Source organism: Heterodontus francisci, chromosome 5, assembly GCF_036365525.1.
Source record: "Heterodontus francisci isolate sHetFra1 chromosome 5, sHetFra1.hap1, whole genome shotgun sequence".
NCBI lineage: Eukaryota > Metazoa > Chordata > Chondrichthyes > Heterodontiformes > Heterodontidae > Heterodontus > Heterodontus francisci.
This window is the reverse complement of record NC_090375.1, coordinates 157988481-158014390: the sequence shown is the minus strand read 5'-3', so window position 1 is coordinate 158014390 and position 25910 is coordinate 157988481. Positions and strand designations below refer to the sequence as shown.

At 44.2% G+C, this 25910-nt stretch overlaps 1 protein-coding gene across 3 annotated transcripts in view; it reads left to right on the top strand.

Annotated features, from left to right (window-relative positions):
* Window positions 1-25910, top strand: part of LOC137370113 (dual specificity calcium/calmodulin-dependent 3',5'-cyclic nucleotide phosphodiesterase 1A-like) — a 537696-nt gene that overhangs the window by 372681 nt on the left and 139105 nt on the right. For all 3 annotated transcript variants that reach the window (XM_068032286.1, XM_068032285.1, XM_068032287.1), the window contains exon 11: window positions 73-154. In XM_068032286.1, the coding sequence (XP_067888387.1) occupies window positions 73-154 (82 nt within the window). The remainder of the gene's footprint in view (window positions 1-72; window positions 155-25910) is intronic.

Genomic DNA, 25910 nt, shown 5'->3' with positions numbered 1-25910 from the left:
AAAGCTTATTTATGCTTTTACATGAGAGACCACTGCTGCTCGATTACAGTTCTTCATTTCATCTTATTGCAGGGTGATAAAGAGGCTGAATTGGGGCTTCCTTTCTCTCCACTCTGTGATCGCAATTCAACCATGGTGGCTCAGTCCCAAATAGGTAGGACACTCAAATATAAGTATATCTTTATCACATATTTAACAAACAATGGTCAAATTAACATGGCAGTTTAAAGAATAATGCAATGTATAAACTCATGTTTAAGTTTAAAAATATGTTGTGTTAATCAGAAAACTTGACTCGTCTCTATCAGCACCTATCCCACTCGGTTGTCTCAAATATCAGGAGTAGGTGCCTGGGCTGGAGTTGGGAGGGGTGGTGGTCCATTTAAATATCACTGTGCTGCAGGAATGGAACAATAGCTGACAAGAATCCCCCCTGTTTCTCCAGCATGTTATATTAATATTTGAAAAATATCTACAGGAGTAATGGAAAACTAAGATTTATTTTAGTAATGATCAAAAAATCAAAAGAACAAGACAGAACAACTCACCTTGGAGAAAAGAAAATATGCATGGTTGCCAGCCAGCGTGATGGTTTTGGAATGTTGTAATGTTGACTTTGTCTTTCAAGGGTTGTGGATTTTTTTCATAGAGTTTAGTTGGTACTTTGGACATGTGTGCTATTCATAGATTGTCTTTGCATCAGTATATAGAGTAGAACTATCATCTCATTTATTAATGTTGAATGCAGCTGTTAATGTGTTTATGCAAAGCTAAGAAACAAGAACTGCTGCTCCTTGACAAGCAAACAGAAGTGAAAATGTTTGGTAATGGCACACTTTCCAGGGCTTTTATTATGACACAATGTTTAGCATGCTCACTCTAAATTCATCTCCCTCTTACTACAAAAGAGGTGTTAACCCATTTATTTAAAATGGGTTAAAGTCTCCATTAAAATAGAAGTGAACTTCACAGAACCACATTTAAAGGGGAAATTTGGTGGCATTGTCTCCCAGTGAGAAATAGGGAGCACATCATCAGTAAACAATCCATAATTTTCTGGCCATTAATTTTTATGGATGACATCTCATGCCTGCACACTTGCAATGCCTTGAAGTGCTCACCCTATGAGTGCTGGACGAGGGAATCACCCCTCAGTGTCTGAGCGATAACGTTGCTGCCATTATTCAAATGTGGCTCTTGGTGTGGTGATAACCATCAGGGCTTGAGGTCTATGTCCAATTTCAGCACAGAGCTTCACACTGATAATTCATAACTTTGGATCTTCTGAAACTTGGCAAGGCCATCAATACAGGGTGCCAAGTGAAGACTTAAAATTTTCTCATGGAAAGATGTTGAAAATCAACTGACAAGTACTGCTTTCCTGCACCTCTTGGCAGTTTTAACACATCTACAATGGGCAAGGTCTGGGAGCCAGATCATGTATTCAATCTCTCAGATAGGGAATTGTGTTTATCATGGAAGAAATTAAATAAGGGTGAAAAAATACTAAAACGTGGGAGGGAGGGGAGGAGTGAAATATAATTTATAAAAATTATATTATATAATCACATACATCTATCCTTCCATGAGTCCAGGCAGTAAATTAATAATTGATTCATGTTGGTAGAGGCTTGTAGAAAGATGACCATTTAAAGAATGGAACATTTCAGTATTTCTCAGTGAAGAAAAGTATGCTTTCAAGTTTTTCAAAAATTATTTTTGTAGCCCAGTCACTGTTACTCCTCAGCTTGTGCAATTATGGTTCCTTTCTGGGCTGCAGGAAGAAAACAGGAGAAAATTACTTCAGCTATGAAGGTAGCCATATACCATTCAAAAAAATAAAGTGGTTAATCCCTTCCAAGATCAATTAGCTGCTTCACCAAGGTCTGGGGCCTTTTCAAAGGCCTCAATTGAACTGCACTAGCTTTCCTTTCAGGCCTTGTAATAGGATAATGAAAAGAACTTCTGAGTCTGGGAACTCTCTCAAACTCACCCCCTTGATATCGGGAATGCATAGAAGACTAACTCTCTTGTCCCTCCTCCAATAGAATTTAAGTTGGTGATTTTGGGTGCAATCCCAGCAAAAGCAGATTCTACACAAAATTTCAGGCTTCCATGGGCATAAATCATTTTATCCACCCTTCCCTAACCCATAATTTCAGATCTATAGGTTTTATCAAAATTAGATCTTGCTGTCCCAGCTATTCGGATGATTGGATTTTGTTGTTCTCCATTAGATTTATGTGGATAGTTGGAAATGAAATGAGTGACAGAATACTAACAGTGCACTGGAGCTTCAAGAGGATATGAGTTTTTACCTGAAATTCTTCTGAGAAGTGTGTTGTATTTCAGTTATAACATTACAGGGAACAGTTGACTGGAGGTTGAGCTCCCTCGTTGAGGGAAAGAAAAGCAAAGGGATATTTATCCCAGGGCACTCTCATATACTTCTTAGCAGCTGGTTTGAGTAGCATTGACAGTGCCTGCCTCTGGGCAAAAGTAGAAAATATATACATTGAAATGTGATGAATCAGTGAGACATTGACTTCTATATAAGGGTTTAGATGGCACAGTAGTTTAAGACACTATTTTCATGTCGTCACCTGGATTTGAATTCCACCCAGACGGATTTGCCAAAGGTCTCTTTTCTTTGGCCATAAAAATGTTATTAAAATAATTCTTGAAGGTTTCTTGGCAAGGATTCTTGTTCTAGTAAAAGTTAAGCCAGGGTTTTGCAAAATAATTACAGCAACAGCAACTTATATTTATCTAGTGCCTTCAACATGATAAAACATCCCGAGGCGCTTCACAGGAGCATTATAAAACAAAATATGACAGCAAGCCACATAAGGAGATATTAGTGCAGATGACCAAAAGCTTGGTCAAAGAGGTAGGATTTAAGGAGTATCTTAAAGGAGGAAAGCGAGGTAGAGAGATGGAGAGGTTTTTTTAATGAAATTAGCATAAAATGTTCACTACATGTGATCAGCGCAAAAAATGTGGCTCATAGTAACAACATCTATTCTATCGTTCACGAGTACAGAAAAATTTTTGTCAGTGGGACTGGCTGCCCACTGCACATGTGGCTTGCTGAACATAGAGAAGGTTTGAAAAATAAAGCTGTTATTGGCTTTAACAACCCATGGAATTGTACAGCGGAATTTTGATGTAGCCAAATTGATTGTTCTTACTGAGTGGAAACTGCATCTGAAACTCTGAGAAACCGTGAGATCTGGCTGTAAAGTGGCTAGCTGAAAGATGAGGTGCTGTTCCTTGAGCTTTGTTGGAACAGCATAGGAGCCCAAGGACAGAAAGATCAACGTGGGAGTGGATTGGAGAATTAAAATCGCAAGTGACCAGAAGCTCAAAGCCACCCTTGTAGACTGAATTTTATGCAATTTCTGTATTTATTTCAGATTTTCAGCATCTGCAATAATTTGATTTTGATGTTATTTAAGCAATGGCTTTGGATTTCTGTAGCTTCATACTGTTCTAGCACTCCTGCAATTTCTATTTGACAGCTTATCTTTTTTATTTTGGTCTTTTCAGTAGACACCAGCCCAGAAATTCCAATACAGGAGAAGAGGTGGGGGAAAGAGGTCTGTAGGGATGGGATGTGTAGTTTATTGTCCTGGTGAATCAGAGCAGAAAAAATCCCCAGTTGTGAGGTGATGATGATCCCTTCCCAGAAATTCTGGGACTGGAGCGTCAAATAATTCTTATCCTTTCAGACCTAAATGATTTATTATTCAGCAAAAGAAATGGAGTGTCTGCGGGTTAAGACCATTCATGCAGACAGCTTTACTAAATTACAAAGCAGTTGAGTAATATTGCAAAAGGTTTTAACTACACGATGGAGATTCTGAGTAATAACATCACCTTGCAACTTTGTAATGTTCTTCGCATACATGTAAAAGAGAGAAACAGCAAACACTGAAAAGGAGAATGAAAGGATGAAAAAGAGGGCTAGCAAGAGATCCTCCACATCCTGTTAATATTGGGCTGACTTGGGATTTGTTACCTATAATAGAATACTTAAGTTCTGTTGCAATGTGAAGATGAGACCAGTGGGCAGGCCCAAGAAAGCAAGGCAAGGTAAACAATGAAAGAAAGAATATAATAAAAAGCAGGAAGCTGTAAAGGAGTGGGAGAGGAAAATGTAAATGTGAGTCAATTGTTGAAGCTGATATTACCTTTGTACAGGAGTGCACAATACCTTTTAACCTTCCATGTATGAGTTAGAGGTGGCTTGGGTCCAGAGAAATAATCAATACGATCCAGTTCAAATGGTTCAGTGACAGCTGTGGTGGGAATTTTATCATTGGACAATAATCTTGCACTCAACTGAATCAAGGCATTTATTGATCACCAATTAGCTAATGAAAGAGTTCAGGTCCTGGAAAGGTAGAAATGCTTTGTCACCCACGGAATGTTAATGTTGCATGGGGGGTTATAATTATGGTAGATCAGGAGATTTGGTGCATCTATCATATATCAAGGATTATAGAGTAAATTTTACAATCCAGAGTTTTGGTGTGCCTGTCACTAAGGCATGCACAGAAATTAGCAACAGAAAAAGAGAGTTTGCAGGCTAAGACCATTCATGCAGACAGCTTTACTAAATTACAAACCAATTGAATAATATTGCAAAAGGTTTTAATTCCCCAGTTTGGTTTGCATAATTTTAAGCTTATCATTATGGGGACTGTGAATCAGGCACATTAGTCTCTAATTGCATGAAGTTCTGTGCCACAAGTAATTTTGCTTAGTGCAGTCTCAATTAATTAGGCTTGAGAGAGGCTTGATATGTGTGGCTGGAATTGCCAGAGAAGGTTGGCAACCTCAAATGTTTTGTTTGCTAATTCTGTCTTCTCTGACATGTGGCAGAATATTGCAGGCCTTTAGGCTGTTTGACCTGCTATTGTTCTATGTAAAATAAAAACAAACAGCTGATGACTTTGTTGATTGTAATAGGCTGAGGAAACCTAAACTCAAGTAACTCAGTCCTTACACCTGCCAAGAATGAGGCATATTAATTTCATCATATGGAACATTAATTTTAAACTCTTACTGGACTGAAAACGTGGCTGCACCTACATTCTCACAGGACAGTGGCTGGAAACATTTGCATTTTAAGAGACAGTTGCCATGAGGAGACAATGGAACTGCTCCCTGATTCAATTAATCAAGTGGATTTTGATCACAAGACATTGACTGTGTGAAAGCCAGCATTCCAGTCCCCTACTGAGGATGTCTACTAAGATTGAAATAATCTATAAAACCTCGCTGGGCAGGTTGTGTCAAAAAAAGCTAGTCATATGGCTGGCCAGGTTTGGTTTGAAATGTGTTCACAGAACAGTTTGAAGAGACTGCAACTGAACTTGAAGGAAGACAGCATCTTCCTGTCTCTCTCTCTCTCTCTCTCTCATAAAAGGAAGAAACTGCAACTGGTTTCAAGAAGACAGAAAACCATCAAAACAAGTTTGAAAGTGTGTACTGGGCCCCGATGAGTTGGCAAGATCGAACTGCAATTAAAGACTGTACATCAAACTCAAAAGACAGTAAATGAACTCCAGCTGTTGATTCAAACCTTTCCTCTTGATTCTTTCTCCTTTACTGTCTCTAGCTGCATGTGTGTTTATCACGTGTGCACACTAGCATGGTCACATCGCATATTTTTAGTAGTTTTAACTGAATTAGAGTTTTAAGGTTAATAAACTTACACCTTTCTTGTTTAAATCTAAGAAAATCAGTCTGGTTGATTTCTTTGCCATTACAATTGAAGAGCAGTGAACAAGGGTGGCAAGGGCACAAATGTACTCTGGGTGGGGGACTTCAATGTCCATCACCAAGAGTGGCTTGGTAGCACCACTACTGACCGAGCTGACCGAGTCCTAAAGGACATATCTGCTATACTGGGTTTGCGGCAGGTGGTGAGGGAACCAACACGAGGGAAAAACATACTTGACCTCATCCTCACCAATCTGCCTGCCGCAGATGCTTCTGTCCATGACTGTATTGCTAGGAGTGACCACCGCACAGTCCTTGTGGAGACGAAGTCCCGCCTTCACTTTGAGGATGCCGTCCATCGTGTTGTGTGGCACTACCACCGTGTTAAATGGGATAAATTTCGAACAGATCTAGCAGTGCAAAACTGGGCATCCATGAGATGCTGTGGGCCATCAGCAGCAGCAGAATTGTACTCAACCACAATCTGTAACCTCATGGCCCGGCATATCCCCCACTCTACCATTACCATCAAGCCAGGAGACCAACCCTGGTTCAATGAAGAGTGCAGGAGGGCATGCCAGGAGTAGCACCAGGCATACCTCAAAATGAGGTGTCAACCTGGTGAAGCTACAACACAGGACTATCTGCGTGCCAATGCGTAAGCAGCATGCGATAGACAGAGCTAAGCGATCCCATAACCAACGGATCAGATCTAAGCTCTGCAGTCCTGCCACATCCAGCCGTGAACGGTGGTGGACAATTAAACAACTAACTGGAGGAGGTGGCTCCACAAATATCCCCATCCTCAATGATGGGGGAGCCCAGCACATCAGTGCGAAAGATAAGGCTGAAGCATTTGTAACAGTCTTCAGCCAGAAGTGCTGAGTTGATGATCCATCTCGGCCTCCTCCTGACGTCCACAGCATCACAGATGCCAGACTTCAGCCAATTCGATTTACTCCGCGTGATATCAAGAAACGACTGAAGGCACTGGATACTGCAAATGCTATGGGCCCTGACAATATTCCGGCAATAGTACTGAAGACCTGTGCTCCAGAACTTGCAGCGCCCCTAGCCAAGCTGTTCCAGTACAGATACAACACTGGCATCGACCTGCAATGTGGAAAATTGCCCAGGTATGTCCTGCACACAAAAAGCAGGACAAGTCCAACCCAGCCAATTACAGCCCCATCAGCCTACTCTCAATCATCAGGAAAGTGATGGAAGCTGTCATCAACAGTGCCATCAAGCGGCACTTGCTTAGCAATAACCTGCTCAGTGACGCTCAGTTTGGGTTCCGCCAGGGCCACTCAGCTCCTGACCTCATTACAGCCTTGGTTCAAACATGGACAAAAGAGCTGAACTGAAAAGGTGAGGTGAGAGTGACTGCCCTTGACATCAAGGCAGCATTTGACCGAGTATGGAATCAAGGAGCCCTAGCAAAACTGAGGTCAATGGGAATCAGGGGTAAACTCTCCGCTGGCTGGGGTCATACCTAGTGCAAAGGAAAATGGTTGTGGTTGTTGGAGGTCAATCATCTGAGCTCCAGGACATCACAGCAGGAGTTCCTCAGGGTAGTGTCCTAGGCCCAATCATCTTCAGCTGCTTCATCAATGACCTTCCTTCAATCATAAGGTCAGAAGTGGGGATGTTCGCTGATGATTGCACAATGTTCAGCACCATTCGTGACTCCTCAGATACTGAAGCAGTCCGTGTAGAAATGCAGCAAGACCTGGACAATATCCAGGCTTGGGCTGATAAGTGGCAAGTAACATTCGCGCCACACAAGTGCCAGGCAATGCCCATCTCCAACAAGAGAGAATCTAACCATCTTCCCTTGACATTCAATGGCATTACCATCACTGAATTCCACACTATCAACATCCTAGGGGTTACCAATGACCAGAAACTGAACTGGAGTAGCCATATAAATACCGTGGCTACAAGAGGAGGTCAGAGGCTTGGAATCCTGCAGCGAGTAACTCACCTCCTGACTCCCCAAAGCCTGTCCACCATCTACAAGGCACAAGTCAGGAGTGTGATGGAATACACTCCACTTGCCTGGATGGGTGCAGCTCCAACAACACTCAAGAAGCTCGACACCATCCAGGACAAAGCAGCCCGCTTGATTGGCACCCCATCTACAAACATTCACTCCCTCCACCACCGACGCACAGTGGCAGCAGTGTGTACCATCTACAAGATGCACTGCATCAATGCACCAAGGTTCCTTAGACAACACCTTCCAAACGCTCGACCTCTATCACCTCGAAGTACAAGGGCAGCAAATGCATGGAACACCACCACCTGCAAGTTCCCCTCCAAGTCACACACCATCCTGACTTGGTACTATATCACCGTTCCTTCACTGTCGCTGGGTCAAAATCCTGGAGCTCCCTAACAGCACTGTGGGTATACCTACCCCAGATGGACTGCAGTGGTTCAAGAAGGCAGCTCACCACCACCTTCTCAAGGGCAATTAGGGATGGGCAATAAATGCTGGCCTAGGCAGCGATGCCCACATCCCTGAATGAATAAAAAAAAAAGAATTCACTGAGGGGAAGCTGAAAACACGGCGTTTTAACAATTAAACCCTGTTACGACCAAACCGGGAAAAGGCTGAGAGGGAACCCCTACACCTCTTTCTCACCTGATCGTAACACAACCTTCTGATAGTTCCTCTGTGCCACAGTTCATGAATAAGTGTGGATGCAAATGTTCCACAGAGCTGAACTGAGTGGTTTATGGTCAAAAACACGTAGGGGGAGAAATTGGGCTCTGTGGCATCTATTTTTTAGGCAATTTGCCTCTTAATGGTTGAAATTGGCATTCGAAATGTGCACGTACACTTCCATTCGGAAGTGCACCAGACACCAGCTTGGTGTGTTGGATTCTTAGTGCATACTTCACAACTGCCAATAGCATGCTGAGAATACAGATTATGAATTCATTCAGTCTTCAATGCTGATTTGACACCAGTTCTCCCATTTTTGAATGCTACGCTCCAGTCACTGCCCTCTCTTAACCCTGCTTAGCTGAACATGATATTAAACAGCATGAAGGACTGACCAGCACTATTTATAGGAATCAACAGGTTAGTTGCTGGATTATTTCATCTGGCTGTTGGTGCAATTCTGCCTGTTTTTGGAACTTTCCTACACTCGTGTAAAGATTCAGTAGTCTATAGGGAGTGGTGCTTAATAAGTATTAAGCTGGTGCTTAATACTTTTTGGTGATTTAAAGGCTTATACTGAGACAAGTTGCTTCCAGGCAAGGGTGGCCTGGTAGGATTTCCACTTGGAATGAAGCAAGATAGGAGAATAAAGAGACGCCTCACAGAGAAGGACAAGCTGTTAGAAGAGAGATGAGGGGGAAAAGGGCTCTCAACATGTGGTTAAATCTGCAATTCTCTTCCCCCAACTTAACCTTGTACATAATAGGTTAGCAGAATAGGCAGACAAGCGGCAGATGGCATTTAATGCAGAAAATTGTGAGGTGATACATTTTGGAAGAAGGGATAGAGAGAGGCAATATAGACTTAATGGCACAGTTCTAAAGTGTGTGCAGGAAGAGAGGGACCTCTGGTTCATGTGCATCGATCTTTGAAGGTGGCAGGACATGTTGAGAGAGTAGTTAACAAAGCGGGCGGCTCAGTGGTTAGCACCGCAGCCTCACAGCTCCAGGGACCTGGGTTCGATTCCGGGTACTGCCTGTGTGGAGTTTGCAAGTTCTCCCTGTGTCTGCGTGGGTTTTCTCCGGGTGCTCCGGTTTCCACCCACAAGCCAAAAGACTTGCAGGTTGATAGGTAAATTGGCCATTATAAATTGTCACTAGTATAGGTAGGTGGTAGGGAAATATAGGGACAGGTGGGGATGTTTGGTAGGAATATGGGATTAGTGTAGGATTAGTATAAATGGGTGGTTGATGTTCGGCACAGACTTGGTGGGCCGAATGGCCTGTTTCAGTGCTGTATCTCTAATCTAATCTAATCATATGGGATCTTGTGATTCATAAATAGAAAGATTGAGTACAAAAGCAGGGAAGTTATGCTGAACCTTTATAAAGCTTTGGTTCAGCCACAGCTAGAGTATTACATCCAGTTCTGGTCACCAGACTTTAGGAAGGATGTGAGGGTCCTTCAGAGGGTTCAGAGGAGATTTACCAGAATGGTTCCACGGATGGGGGATTTTAGCTGAAATGTTAGGTTGGAGAAATGCAGTTGTTCTCCTTGGAACAAAGGAGGTTGTGGGGTGATTTGAAAGAGGTGTACAATATTATGATAGGTTTAGATAAGGAAGACAACGAAAAGCTGTTCCCATTAGCTGATCGTAGAAGGACTCGGGTGCACAGATTTATGATTTTGGGAGAGAGATGCAGGGGGGATGTGAGAAATAACATTTTATGCAGCAAGTGGTTGTGACCTGAAACTTATGCCTACAAGGATGGTAGAAGCGAAGATGATCAATGATTTTAAAAGGAAATTGAATGGGCATTTGAGGGAAGTAAATTTTCCAGACTACAGGTATAGAGTGGGGAATGGGACTGACTGGTTTACTGTACAGAAAGCCAGTTTGGACCTGATGAGCTGAATGGCCTCCTTCTGTGCCATAATACCTATGTATTAGTCAACTCTATGAATTACTTAAGCAAAGCCCAATGCTTGAGATGTCTTTGCTTCACTAATGAGGCTGTGACCGAAATCCGCCAAATGCTGCAGCTACAACTGCAACCTCACAGCAGGGCAAGGACAGCATTGTCTGTTGTTATGTTTTCGCCAGTTTTGATGGATATTTGATTTTTCTAATTATCTGAGAGCAATGCAGAGAAGACACTACTTCAAAATCAACAACAGGTTTATTTACAGTACTTTAAAATATCTCAGCACTTACAAGATTTCAGTACAATGTCATTCAGAACACTCTTGTATTTACTAGAACCTTCCAGCATCATCATCTTTAGTTTCAGTTTCATAAAACTCTTAAACTCCACACCTAGGCTTAAGCAATCAAGCACAGTGATCACTCATCAGTGAACAGACTAATGCAATCAAATGCAGATCAATCAAACCATTGAACACTACATCGGTGACTGTCAAAGTGACTGCAGCTCTTAGCTTTTATGTGCCCAGCTCCTTCCGGGCTGCTGCTGAGCAACCTCTCGCAATTTGCAATACACTGCTGCTTAAGTAAGATCACTGAGGCTCTCTATAAAGAGAGAGATAGCATCATCTCATTCCCTTTTGCCAGAGACAGTCAGTCCGAGTGAGCACGAGCATGAGGGTTTGCTTGGATTGCAAGCTTCTTCATGGCCTGCCATTTTCGTGAATCAAAAAGGATGCCATCCTCAATGTGTGACAAAGGCAGCGCATGATGCAGGTGAATGCCTGTTATCCTGGCGGCAGTCGTGATTCCTTCATTCTGCAACAGGCCTCTATGGCAACTTTATTTGACCCACCACAGCAAGTCAAAGGCTGGCTACTGGGTGACCAGGGTTATCCATTCTAGACATGGCTCACAACTCTGTTCTGGAACCCATACACTTGTGCACAACAGGCCTACAATGAGAGCCATGCTACCAGAAGGAACATTATAGAGCACACCATCAGTATCCTAGATTGCTCTGGGGAGTCCTGCAGCACTTAGTTGAACAGGTATCAAGATTTGTGGTAGAATGCTGCATGCTACATAAGCTGTCCATTTTGAGAGCCCTTCGCACCACCTATTAGGTGAGAAGTTAAGGAGCAAGAAGAGAAGGAAGTGCAAAAAGACATAGAGGAACAGGAAAAGGAATGGAAGATACAATGTAACCAGCCTCTTTTTGCCCTGGCAGTATGTGTTCAAATAATTAATGAGTGATAACACTAACCTCAATCACAACTCCCCATTCACCAGAAGTCTCACACTTCTTGGGCCAGATTTTTAAAACCCAATGGGAACGGGCTGGGTGTGAGCACTGGGTCCTGCTGCCTCTGGGCGCAAAGTCATTTTTAAATGGACACCGGGAGGGAGGGAATGGCAACCCTGCATACCTCCAATTAATTGGCTGCTGAGCTCATTGAGGAGCTCATTAACAGGCTTGTCAACAGCAGTTTACTGTTTTTTAAAGGAAGGGATGTGGAGAACGCCATGTCTGGAACACGGCAAGGTGTATATGTCGCAAACACAGCAGGGGGGGCCATGAGGGCTATAGGAAGGGCTGATTAAAATAATGCAGAGGCACAAAATAAAGCTCAGCTGCTCCAAAAGTGCCACAGAGTAGCCATTGCAGGAGCTGTAAGACTTGCTTTTCTCAATGGTGAGTGGCAGGAATCTGGAGAGGGATTTGAGGCCGCTGGCATCACTTGGGCAGCTGGGGTTGGCAGAGGAAGACCTGGTGAACACCCGAAGCCAAGCTGACATTGGACAGAGCAGTCAGGATTAGCTTCAGTAGATGCAACCTCTTGGACAGCAGGAGGCCAGAGGAGCACAGTGGAGGACTGCCGGGGAAAAAAACACTACCCAAGACATTGGGTCAATCCCACAAGAGTCATCTATCTGCAAATGACAGAGCGCCAGTACTGTAGGAGGCTGCGCCTGTCCTGGCAGATGGTCTCGGAAATGTCTGCTCTGATCCACAGTGTCCGGAGACCTCGGGGCCCTCATGGCAGTCCCTTTCCTGCAGCCATCAAGGTTACCATCATCCTGAATTTCTACGCAACTAGCTTTTTCCAGAGATCAGCTGCAAATCCTGGGGCATCTCACAATCAGCAATTTATCATGCCATCAGGCAGGTCATGGATGCCATATTCCAGAGCGCGGGGGACTACATCCACTTTGACACATATGGGCCAGTGCAGGGACAGAGCGATTTGGGCTTTGCCGCCATCCATGGATTTCCTCAGTCCAGGGGTCATCGATTGCACCCATGTAGCCATCAAGGCACCAACAGACCAGCCAGTGAGATTCTTGAACAGAAAGGGCAACCACTCATTGAATGTCCAGCTGGTCTGTGATCACACAAAGTGAATCTTGCAGGTCTGCGCCCGGTACCCGGGAAGCTGTCATTATTCTTTTATCCTGCGAGAGTCCCAGGTGCTGCACATTTTCAGGCCCACATCCAGACTCTGTGGGTGGCTGCTAGGGGATAAGGTTTATCTCTTAAGGAGGTGGCTCCTGCCCTCCATCCGGAATCCAGACGCAGATGGTGAGAGGCTACAAACAGGCCTGCATTGAACAGGCCATTGGCCTCTTGAAGATGCGCTTCCGTTGCCTTGACAGTCAAGTAGTGTCCTCCACTGCAAGCCAGCCAGCGTCTCCCATACCCTGGTCATCTGCTGCACCCTGCACAACGTGACACTGCAAAGAGGGCTGGAGATGGATGAAGAGGCAGAGCTGGAACACCTTTCCACTTTGGAGGAGGAAGAAGAGGAGGAGGAAGGGATATTTCCAGAGGTGACTGGGACCCAGGCAGTGAAGGACACCCGGTCATGAACTGCAGGCTGGAACACCTCAGAGCTTTTGTGGCTGCTGACCCCAAAACTCACCTTCCAGCATACAGAGCTTGTTTTGTGCTATGACCCTTAACTGCAAGGTCCCATTATCAGCCATGAATATGCAGATTGAGGGTTCCTCCATCCACCATTGTCCAACACCATAAGGCATGGGCACATAACATTCATAGGGCCGCGCGTCTCTGCCACCCACCTCACAATGCGACGTCCCTCTTTTGAGATGAGACATCATCAACACACCTGTCAGAGCAGTGAAATAAATAAATTATATTGTGACGCAAATGAAATAATACAGTATAGACAATAACACCCATTAAGTGAATTCAATGGTGTTGCACCTTCCTCTCCCTACTATTTCTGTGGGGTGCTCCTGCCATAGCAGAGGCAGGGGCTGCCTCTCTCACAGGGCCCTGGCACACAGATGGTTCCTGAATCGGAGGGGGCGAGGGGCCGAAGTGTGACGCCGGTGCTCCCTGAGGGGTGGCCCCTTTGTCTGCCACTAGGAGCATCTCAGCCCTTTCCTGGTGCCCGTGGATGCTGGATGAGGCCACCTACTGGGATGCAGCTGGCATCCACTCCGAGCATCTCTGCACCATCAGCATCACTGAGCTGTCAATGCTACAGAGAGTCTTACTCTTTCTGAGCATATCAGCCCGCTGCTCCTGCATCCACTGAGTGGTGCTGCATTTGGCTTTCCAAGAGGTTGTGCAAACACTCAGTGGAGGAGCTTATGCGATCGAATCACTGAGTCATCACAGAGTGCATGCCCTGTATGAACTCCTCCATTGCCTGCCCATGACTCCTCAAGGCCTCAGGGAACTCCAACAAACAGGAACTTTTCTGCCTCTAGTTCTCCGGGAAGACCCTCCTTGTTGTGACACTTGAGGCTCAGCATCTTTGTCCAATCTCAGGCTGCTTCACTGAAGGCAATGGCAAACCCAGTCATGGTAGCCGCTTGCCTTTTAAGATTGGCCTCAGTGACCTGTTCTTGCCTCCAGGGCGGCACGGTGGTGCAGTGGTTAGCACTGTAGCCTCACAGCTCCAGCAGCCCGGGTTCAGTTCTGGGTACTGCCTGTGTGGCGTTTGCAAGTTCTCCCTGTAACCGCATGGGTTTCTGCCGGGTGCTCTGGTTTCCTTCCACTGCCAAAGACTTGCAGGTTGATCGGTAAATTGGCCATTGTAAATTGCCCCTAGTGTAGGTAGGTGGTAGGAGAATTGTCGGGATGTGGTAGGGAATATGGGATTAATGTAGGATTAGTATAAATGGGTGTTTGATGGTCGGCAGACACTCGGTGGGCTGAAGGGCCTGCTTCAGTGCTGTATCACTCTATGACTTCCATCAACTCTAACTGGAAGCCAGACTCCCACCCAGGCCATTTGCATTTAAAAATAGTGCCACATCAGTGTGGGACCTGGAAATGTTCTGGGTGTTGGGTTCCTGTCCCCATTAAGAAAACAGCCCCTTTCTCTCCTCCATCACTGACCAGTAAGTGCTGCTTGATTGCACTATTGACAACCCCTTTCGTCACTTTGCTGATGATTGAGAGTAGGCTGATGGAGTGGTAATTGGCTGGATTGGATTTGTTCTGCTTTTTGTTATCAGGGGGGGGGGGGGGGGGGGGGGGGGGCGGTCAGCAATTTACAATTGGTGTCATGCAACGTAACTTTCTGAGCTTTGTCCAATGAGCACATTGAGAGAAATTTCAAGGGCCTGTTTAATGAATCGCACTCCTAGCTCACAGCCTGGCTTCCCAGGAGTGTACAATAGAAAATTAAAGCCCAAAGTATTGTGGAAATCCAACTATCGAGGACTTTCCCTCTCCAGGAAATTCTTTGATGTTTTGCATGGAATTCCCAATGTGCATTCCTCACAGACGAGCTCTGCAATGGAAGCAAAGGTTAAGAAAATTGTTCCTTTACTCTAAATCTGGCCTGTGCCATGCCAGACCTGGCAAGTGTTTGAGGACAGTTAAAAGCAAAAAAAGGTATTTCAGTCTACAACACTGACATCCCTTTCCTTGCTGTAAGAAAATTCTGCTTTGCTTTTCTTAATTAAAAGACCCAAAGTTAGAAATAACTGTTCTTGGTATGAGGGGTCAAAATCTGAGCACATCCATATGACATTCATCTGTTCACACTATTAATGGAGGCATAACCCATTTGAAATAACCAGTATAATATACCTCTCAAAATAGCTGACAGAAGAACGTTCTTTGAACTCACTGGCCTCCAAAACCCATGGGATGTGATCTTGGTGCAACCGACTGTGTCCTCCACTGAAAGAAGGAAGAAAAATTATCTGATTATAATTGTATTAATATATCACCTACCATGACCTCATGATATCCCAAAGTGCTTTACAACCAGAGAATTACTTTTGAAGTGTAGTCACTGTTGTAAGGTAGGAAACGCAGCAGGTAATTTGCGCACAGCAAACTCCCACAAACAGCAATGTGATAATGATTAGATAACATGTTTTAGTGATGCTGATGAAGGAATAAATATTGGCCATGACACTGGGGAAAACCCCCATGCTCTTCTTTGAAAAGGTGCCATAGGATCTTTTGCCTCTGCATGTGCAGGCAATTTCATCAAAAAGACAGCATCACTGACAGTGCAATATTCCTTCAGTATTGCACTAAAGTGCCAGCCTAGATTTTGTGGTCAAGTTTCTGGAGTGGAAATTTAACACGCAAACTTCTGACTCAGAAGCAAGAGTGCTTCCCCTGAGCCATGGCTGACAATCCAAGATGGCCCAGGCAGACTTTGTACCCATGAATTATCGAAGCTAGTGATTCTTCACACCTGAAAGGAAGAAAAAAAGTTTTTTGTTAAGGTGTTGGGTGAAACGAATGATGAAATGAAACTGCGGCCAGGACAGCTTTGAGATAGAGTGAGTCAGTGCTGCTGAAGGGAGAGGTCGAGAGTATGTGGCGGTGCATGGCACTGAATGTGGATCTCTGGATGCATCGAGAACAGCGGTTTGAGGAAAGCTGAATGTCGAAGAGATATCTGTAATTGTGATGGATTTTAAACACAAAGGATGGGATTTCACTTCAATCCACTTAGAATAAGTCAGAGCCGCAGACAGTCACTGAGGAAAGAGATGTGGTTGTGAAAGTGAGTTTTGGTGGATGCTGGATCAAACACAAGAAGGGAAATAGAAAGTAATGAAGGCAAACAAGGTAAAAGAGACAAATGGAAATCCCATCGGAGAAAAGAGCAGAACTTCTACAAGGTGGGTATTCCTGGAAGAGAAGTGGCAGTGAATTAAACAATAATATAAAAGCAAAGCACTGTGGATGCTGGAAATCTGAAATAAAAAGAAAATGCTGGCAACATCTGTGGAGAGAGAAAATCAGAGTTAGCATGTTAGGTACATAACCTTTCATCAGAACCCCTGCATTCACAGTATTTCGCTTTTATATCATGAAATTCCAGTCCTTTCACAGATTGCAAATGATAGTGGACACTGCAATCATAGCAAACATCCCCATTCTGACTTTATGATCGAGGGAAGGTCATTGATGAAATAGCTGAAATGTTTTCAGCCTAGGACACTACTCTGAGAAACTCCTGCTGTGATGTCCTGGGGCTGAAATGATTGGCCTCCGACAACCATAACCATCTTCCTTTTTGCTAGGTATGATTCCAATCATTGGAGAGCTTACCACCTGATTCCAGTCGATTTCAGTTTTGCTAGGGGTCCTTGCCAACACACTAGGCTCTCCCAGCACTACACTGGCTCCCAATTGAGCCAGGTAAGCAGGAACTCCTAGTAGAGTGCCCACTGGTGCCTACACAAACCCCTTCCCTGCTCCCACCCCCTGCCCCATCCAATGACATTTGCCTTGTAAGAAATGGGACGAATCTTCATTACAATATGATAAGGCGATGGACATGATGTTATCTGGACATCGATGTTATGCCAGTGCCTTTATCCTTGAACTACACAGCATCTAAAATGTACCATAAAAGTTGGGTGATCAGTTTGTACTAGACTGAACCTTTGGCTATAAATTTATTTTGAGGGACAGCCTAGGAGTTACAGATGTATCTTTGAGTCGATTTTTGAAACAGTTGTGCAATTTGTGCTTCTCTGAATGTTTTCGTGCCAATGGTGAGTGAATAAATGAGATGCAGAAAAAAGAACAGGAGATGTACAAAGTTTGAGTTGGGGCCAAGCTTCCTACTTCCCCATTCCCTGGTCCCTCAAAGGCCATTGTGGAGAATGTGCTTGACATTCAAGAAAGGGTAAAAGGACAGGTTCTGAGGGAATCTATTCCTGTGATTGTTTTTCTTTCTCTGTTATGTGCTGTCTTCTCCTGAAAACACACAAAAAGGTGAAGGAGCTGATCAGGAGTAGGCCATTTAGTCCCTCAAGCCTGTTCTGCCATTCAGTTAGATCATTGCTAATTTGTATCTTAATTCCATTTACCTGCCTTTTTATCCATATCCCTTAATGTCATTACCTAACAAAAATTTATCATTCTCAGTTTTGAAAATTTCAGCTGACCTAGCCTCAACAGCTTTTTGGGGGAGAGAGTTTCAGTTATTAATTACCCTTTATATGTGAGAAAGTGTTTTGTGATTTCATCCCTGAATGGCCAAGCACTAGTTTTAAGATTGTGCTCCAATGTTCTGGATTACCCCACCAGAGTTTCTCTCTTTTCACCTCAACAACTCTTTTTAACACCTCAATTAGCTCATCCTTTAATGTGCTCTATTCCAGGGAATACAAGCATATCCTAGTCTATGCAATCTGGCCTCATAATTTAATCCACTTAGCCCCGGTATCATTCTGGTGAATCTGCACTGCACCCCCATCCAAGACCTGAAGTGCCCAGAAATGAATGCAATGTTCTGGGGTCTAGCCAAAGTGCTGTACAGCTGTAACATAACTTCCATCTCTTTGTATTCCAGCCCCTTGAAATAAAGACTAACATTCCATTAGTCATTTTAATTATTTTATTTACCTGTCCACTAGATTTTAGTCACAACAACAGAAAATGCTGGAAATACTCAGCAGATAGGCAGCATCTGTGGAGAGAAATACAGAGTTAATCGTTTAAGGTCTCGGTGACCTTTTATCAGAAGTTCTGATGAAAGGTCATGACCTAAAACGTTGGCTGGAACTTACCATTAAGGCAGTGGTCCCACCCACCGGCTGAAAACTCGGGGGCGAGCCCACCTCCACTGGGCCTGGCAGCTACGCTGCTATTTTGCATGGCACAGGCTTTTAATTAACCTCAGTCTGGACTTCCAGTCTTCAGAGGCAGGAAGTCCCGACTCCAAGCGCTTCTGGCTAATCAGCAGCCTCCTGCCAGTGGTGCTAAAGCCGCTGAGGTAACACTGCGTAGGAGCATTAGGTCAGGCAAAGGTACCCACAAAACAGGGAATGCACAAGGATGATTACTTAACTTCTGTATGGAATATTGGATGGTTCATTTGGTAAAGTTGGTTTGGGATGGTTGTTCTGTGGTATCTTTTACGTCAGCATTGAGGCCATTTGGACCCTGTGATCATCAGTGACAGAGGGTATGTAAGGTGTGGGACTCTTGTTGAATGGTGAATTGGTATTGTGTTCACTGGTACCGCTGTCAGATGATCGGATTACAGATGGCCCAGCCAGAAAGCAGATATGTCAGTTGCCTTCTCGTCCTCTTCCTCCTTCTCCTCTTCCTCAGCTGCTCATTATATATCTGATGGCAAGGGCTATGCCCTGTTGATGGTGAGGTTGTGAAGTATACAGCAGATCTTGACGAATTGTGACACATGCTCTGGTGAGTACTGCAGGGTCCTATTGAGTGGTCCAGGCACCCGATGCATTGTTTCACTGTCACTTTCATTGCTGCTGGCAGCATCGTCCTTGCCCTGCTGTGATGCTGCAGGTCTGTATGCAAGAGGTGGTAAGGTTCATTGAGCAGTTCCTTTGTAAAATGGAGATGTTGCACACACTGTTCCTGGTTTAGGTTGATGTAAGAGGAATACTCCTTGAAGACCCTGGTGGATAAGGCCTCCTGCTGATAGCCCTTCTCTACCTCCTATTCCTCTCTGTGACCAGCTTCTCGTGCTCTCTGTCACCTCTTCTCAATCTCCCCATCATGCTGCAGGCCAAGTTGGGGGGGGGTGGGTAACTACAGCACCCATGACTGGGAGCAAGTGGTCTGACCAGAACCCTTGAATTCAGGACCAAGGGCTTCATAATGTGCAACATCGCTCCCCTTCGACTTCACCAACTTTAAATAATGGTAGAAAACTCACTGCACTTCTACAAACTCAGAGGGCGGAATCTTCTCTTCAAAAATTTTCAGGCATTGGAAACATTTCCGGATCTTGACCCCTGGACGGATAAAAAGTGTGACGACGGTGAATTTTCCAGGAGGTGGCCAATTAAGGGGCCACTTCTGCGTTTGCTATCTAATTAAGGACAATGGGCAGGTTCCTGAGGTGAGAGCGCAGGACATCAAGGCCCACTCCAATGGAAGCTAGCAGCTCCCACTGTGAGGCCACAGGGAGGACTGCTGAGGGCTGGACTGGACTGATGGAGCAGCAGGAACACCAGAGGACTGGAGGACAGCTAACGCTGTGCCATTGCTTAAAAAGAGAGAAAGGGATAGACTGAGTAATTACAGGGTGTCAGCGTAACCTCAATGGTGGGAAATTATTGGAAAAAATTCTGAGGGATAGGATAAATTTTCATTTAGAAAGACACGGATTAATCAAAGACAGCATGGATTTGTTAAGGGAAGGTCTTGTCTGACTAACATGATTGAATTTTTTGAGGAGGTAACAAGTAGGGTCGATGAGGGTAGTGCATTTCATGTACTCTATTTGGATTTTAGTAAGGCTTTTGATAAGGTCCCACATGGCAGACAGGTCACAAAAGTAAAAACCCATTGGATTCAAGGCAAAGTGGCAAGTTGGATCCAAAATTGGCTCAGAGGCATGAAGCAAAGGGTAATGGTCAATGGGTGTTTTTGTGACTGGAAGGCTGTTTCCAGTGGGGTTCCGCAGGGCTCAGTACTAGGTCCCTTGCTTTTGGTGGTACCTATCAATGATTTGGACTTGAATGGAGGGGGCATGATTAAGAAGTTTGCAGATGATACCAAATTTGACGCGTAGTTGATAATGAAGCAGAAAGCTGTAGAATACAGGAGGTTATCAATAGACTGGTCAGGTTGGGAAACAGTGGTTAATGGAGTTAAATCCAGAGAAGTGTGAGGTAATGCATTTGGGGAACGCTAACAAGGCAAGGGAATACACAATAAATGGTGGGATACTGAGACATTTAGAGGAACAAAGGGACCTTGAAGGTGGCTGGACAGGTAGATAACATGGTCAAGAAGACATACAGGATACTAGCCTTTATTAACTGAGGCATAGAATATAGGAGCTGGGAGCTTATGCTGGAACTGTATAAAGCACAAGTTCGGCCACAGCTGGAGTACTGCATGCAATTCTGGTCACTGCACTTCATGAAAGATGTGATCGGACTAGAAGAGGGTACAGAGGAGAGTTACAAGAATATTGCCTGGACTGGAGATTTTAGTTATGAGGAAAGATTGGATAGGCTAGGCTTGTTTTCTTTGGGACAGAGGAGGCTGAGGGGACACTGAATTTATGTATATAAAGTTATGAGGTGTCTAGATGGAGTGGATAGGAAAGCCCTATTCCTCTTGGTTGAAGGGTCCATAACCAGGGGGGCATAAATTTAGGGTCAAAGGTATGAGATTTAGAAGGGGTGTGTGGAGAATTTTTTCACCCAGTGGGTGGTGAAGATCAGGAACTCACTGCCTGAAAGGCTAGTGGACACAGAAACCGTCATAACATTTGAAAAGTACTTGGATATGCACTTGAAGTGCCGTACAAGGCTATGAACCAAGAGGTGGAAAGTGGGATTAGGCTGGATGACTACTTGTTGGCTGGCGTTGATACTGTTGTATGTTTGGGTTAGTCTGGCTTCCAGGGATTTTTGAGACTTCAGAAAGGTTGAACCATTACTGTTTATTGCATTTCAGGAACAGTATACATCTTATTTAAACATGTCTAACTCCTCTGTTGGTCCTGATGCTTCTTCATCATCTTCTTCTCAAGTCTCTTTCACATGTGATCTCTTACATCATCACAGTGGGATGTGTTAACCACATTGTCCCCAACATTAACCCTTCAAAACCCTGATACTACATCTCCACCCACCCACCCACCCAGTCTTTGTCCATATATATATTGTTATGACCAGGTGAGAAAGGGGTCTAGGGGTCCCTCTCAGCCTTCACCTGTTCTTACAGTAACAGGGTTTAATTTTAAACACACCATGTATTTAGCTCCCCCTTGGTGAATCCTTGTTCACTGCTTTCTAATTATAAGGCAAAGAAACGAGCACAAACAGGTTTTCTTAGGTTTGAAGAAGAAAGGTTGAAATTTATGAAACTTAAACTCTAATTCGGTTAACACCTATGGATACAAGACGCACCCACACTAGCATGCAACCGAATATGATATTATTGCTATCACAGAGACATAGTTGAGGGAAGGGCAGGACTGGCAGCTCAATAATCCAGGATATAGAATCATCAGGCGTGATGGGGGTGGGGGGGGTTGTAAAAGAGGAGGTGGTATTGCACTATTGATCAAGGAGTCAATTACTGCAGTAAGGAGGGATGATATCTTAGAAGGTTCCTCAAATGAGACCATATGGGTAGAATTTAAAACAAAAAGGGGGAAATCACTTGGCTAGGAGTGTACTACAGGCCTCCAAATAGTCAGGGAGAGATAGAGGAGCAGATATGTAGGCAAATCTCAGACAGGTGTAAAAATAATAGGGTAATAATAGTAGGGGATTTCAACTTCCCCAATATCAACTGGGATAATCTTAGTGCAAAAGGATTAAAGGGGGCAGAATTCTCAAAGTACATCCAGGAGAGCTTTTTGAGCCAGCACGTAGAAAGTCGTACAAGAGAAGGGGCGTTACTGGACCTAATTTTAGGGAATGAGGCCGGACAAGTGGTAGACATGTCAGTGGGGGAGCATTTCGGGGATAGTGACCATAACTCTGTAAGATTTAGGTAGTTATGGAAAAGGACAAAGATGGACCGGAAATAAAGGTATTGAATTGGGGGAAGGCCGATTTCAATATGATAAAACAGGATCTGGCCAAAGTGGACTGGGAGCAGCGACTTGTAGGAAAGTCTACATCAGACCAGTGGGAGTCATTCAAAAAGGAAATAGTGAGAGTCCAGGGCCAACATGTTCCTGTAAAGATGTAGGTAGGACCAACAAGTCCAGGGAACCCTGAATGTCAAGGGATATAGAAGATTGGATCAGGAAAAAAAAAGGAGGCCTATGGCAGATTCAGACGGGTGTGGAGTTTGCAAGTTCTCCCTGTGCTGTGTGGAGTTTGCAAGTTCTCCCTGTGACCGCGTGGGTTTTCGTCGGGTGCTCCGGTTTCCTCCTACCGCCAAAGACTTGCAGGTGATAGGTAAATTGTCCTTTGTAAATTGCCCCTAGTGTAGGTAGGTGATAGGGAATATGGGATTACTGTAGGGTTAGTATAAATGGGTGGTTCTTGGTCAGCACAGACTCGGTGGGCCAAAGGGCCTGTTTCAGTCCTGTATCTCTAAATAAAATAAATAAACAGCGGAGGCCCTAGAGGAGTATAGAAAGTGTAGGGTGGTACTTAAAAAAGCAATTAGGAGAGCGAAGAGGGGGCATGAAAAAACATTACTGGGCAAGATAAAGGAAAATCTGAAGCATTTCATAAGTATATTAAGAGCAATAGGATAACCAGGGAAAGAGTAGGGCCCATAAGGGACCAAAGTGGCAATCTGTGTGTGGAGCCGGAGGACGTAGGTGAGGTTTTAAATGATTACTTTTCATCTGTGTTCACTATAGAGAAGGACGATGTAGGTGTAGAGATCAGGGAGGGGGATTGTGATATTCTTGAACAAATTAGCATTGAAAGGGAGGAGGTATTAGCGGTTTTAGCGGGCATAAAAGTGGATAAATCCCCAGGCCCATCTGAGATGTATCCCAGGCTGTTATGTGAGGCAAGGCAGGTGATGATAGCAGGGGCACTGACACAAATTTTCAAATCCTCTCTGGCTGCAGGAGAGGTGCCAGAGGACTGGAGGACAGCGAATGTAGTGCCATTATTCAAGGGAAGTAGGGATAAACCAGATAATTACAGGCCAGTGAGTCTAACATCAGTGGTAGGGAAACTATTGGAAAAAATTCTGAGGGACAGGATTAATCTCCACTTGGAGAGGCAGAGATTTATCAAGGATAGTCAGCATGGCCTTGTCAGGGGGAGATCATGCATAACAAACTTGATTGAATTTTTTGAGGAGGTGACTAGATATGTAGTTGAGAGTAAAGCAGTTGATGTAGTCTACATGGACTTCAGAAAGGCTTTTGATAAGGTCCTGCATGGGAGGCTGATTAAGAAGGGAAGAGCCCATTAGATCCAGGGCAATTTGGCAAAATGGATCCAAAATTGGCTTAGTGGCAGGAGGCAGAGGGTGATGGTCGAGGGTTGTTTTTGCGATTGGAAGCCTGTGACCAGTGGTGTACCGTAGGGATCGGTGCTGGGACCCTTGCTGTTTGTAGTGGACATTAATGATTTAGATGTGAATATAGGAGGTATGATCAGTAAGTTTGCAGATGACACGAGAATTGGTGGTGTCGTAAATGGTGAGGAGGAAAGCCTTAGATTACACGACGATATAGATGGACTGGTAAGATGGGCAGAGCTGTAGCAAATGAAATTTAATCCTGAGAAGTGTAAGGTGATGCATTTTGGGAGGACTAACAAGGCAAGGGAATATACAATTGGTAGTAGGACCCTAGGAAGTACAGAGGGTCAGAGTGACCTTGGTGTACTCGTCTATAGATCATTGAAGGCATAGGTAGATAAGGTGATTAGGAAAGCATATGGGATATTTTCCTTTATTAGATGAAGCACAAAAAATAAGAGCAGGGAGGTTATGATGGAGCTGTATAAAATGCTAGTTAGGCCACAGCTGGAGTATAGTTCTGGTTGCCACACTATACGAAGGATGTGATTGTACTGGAGAGGCTGCAGAGGGATTCACCAGGATGTTGCTTGGGCTGGAGCATTTCAGCTATGAAGAGAGACTGGATAGGCTAGGGTTGTTTTCCTTAGAGCAGAGAAGGCTGAGGAGGGACCTGATTGAGGTATACAAAATTATGTGGGGCATAGATAGGAAGAAATATTTTCCCTTAGCGGAGGTGTCACAAACCAGGGGGCATAGATTTAAGGTAAGGGGCAGGAGGTTTAGATGGGATTTGAGCAAAATTTTTTCACCCTGGGGGTGGTTGGAATCTGGAACACACTGCCTGAAGGGGTGGTCGAGGCAGGAACCCTCACAACATTTACAAAGTATTTAGATGAGCACTTGAAACACCATAGTATACAAGGCTACGGCCAAGTGCTGGAAAATGGGATTAGAATAGATAGGTCCTTGATGGCCAGCATGGACACTTTGGGCCGAAGGGCCTGTTTCTGTGCTGTATAGCTCTATGACTCTATAACCGCGATAAACAAATGCAGAGAGAGATAGAACAGAGCAGAAGAAAAATAAAGTGGAACAGGTTGAGAGAATATCTGAAGAATTGTTGTTATGGTTCTTCAAGCTCATTGTAGAGTCCTTGATTGTGGGTAGATCTTGATTTTCATTGGGGCCCAGTATTCTTCTTAAACCTTGTTCACAGTAGGAGACTTTTCTCTCTTGGGATTCCTGTGTCTTCAGTGGATTTGGTGTTATGTGAGAAAGAGATGGGAGCAGACAAGAGAGGCAGTGGTGAGCTAGCCAGGAGAGGCCTTTTCAGTCCAGGAGCAAACAGACACTCTCAGTTCAAACTGTTTGTACAATTCAGAAAAAAAACTAGCCAAGCAGGCTAGTCACGTGACCAGCTGGTCTGACCACATCTGTTTGTGGATTCTCTGGTCTTAGCTGACCCTGGAATGTCTCTTTTTAGACACTATACCTGGTGCTCAAAGCCCATTGTGGGTTAAATTAGGTAAGGAAAGTAACCCCGTTGTCTCCACAAGTGCTGTCTGTTAATATGCAAATGTCTTTCCAGCCAGGGGCCTGGTGATTTTTTTGAACAAGTCCTTTCTTCACTTCAGCAACAGTTTTCAAATCAATGTTCCTATGACAAAATTAATGTGCCTCATTCTTGGCAGGTGGAGGTCTAGCATGATATATGCACACACACTCATTTTTACATTTACATACAACCCCATTCTCCCCCCAAGTCTCTGACATCACAGATTCAATTTGTTAGGAGGCTTCACAACTCTCCCTGATCATGTTGTTGTCAGACACGGAAGATCACTAGCCTTTCTCTGAACTCTTTTTTCTTGACTTGGATGCCTCTATTGAGGTGCTTTCTAAATTTCAGGTTCAACATCTGGTTCATCCAAATGTATGACTGATTGATGTCTTTGATGAATAGGAATAAGATTTCTTCTGTTTCTTATTATAGTACCTTCTGAAGTATGTACTAAATAAGATCTCTGTTGATTATAATCTCTCTGGACGATTACTCCTTCTCTGCCTTGGTCTCATATCCGTACCTTTTCTCCTTCCATTAACTTGGGTAGTTCCCTGGTATGATATCTCCTGTTATAGTTAAAAGCTTGTTGCTTTCAATAAGACTTTTCTTT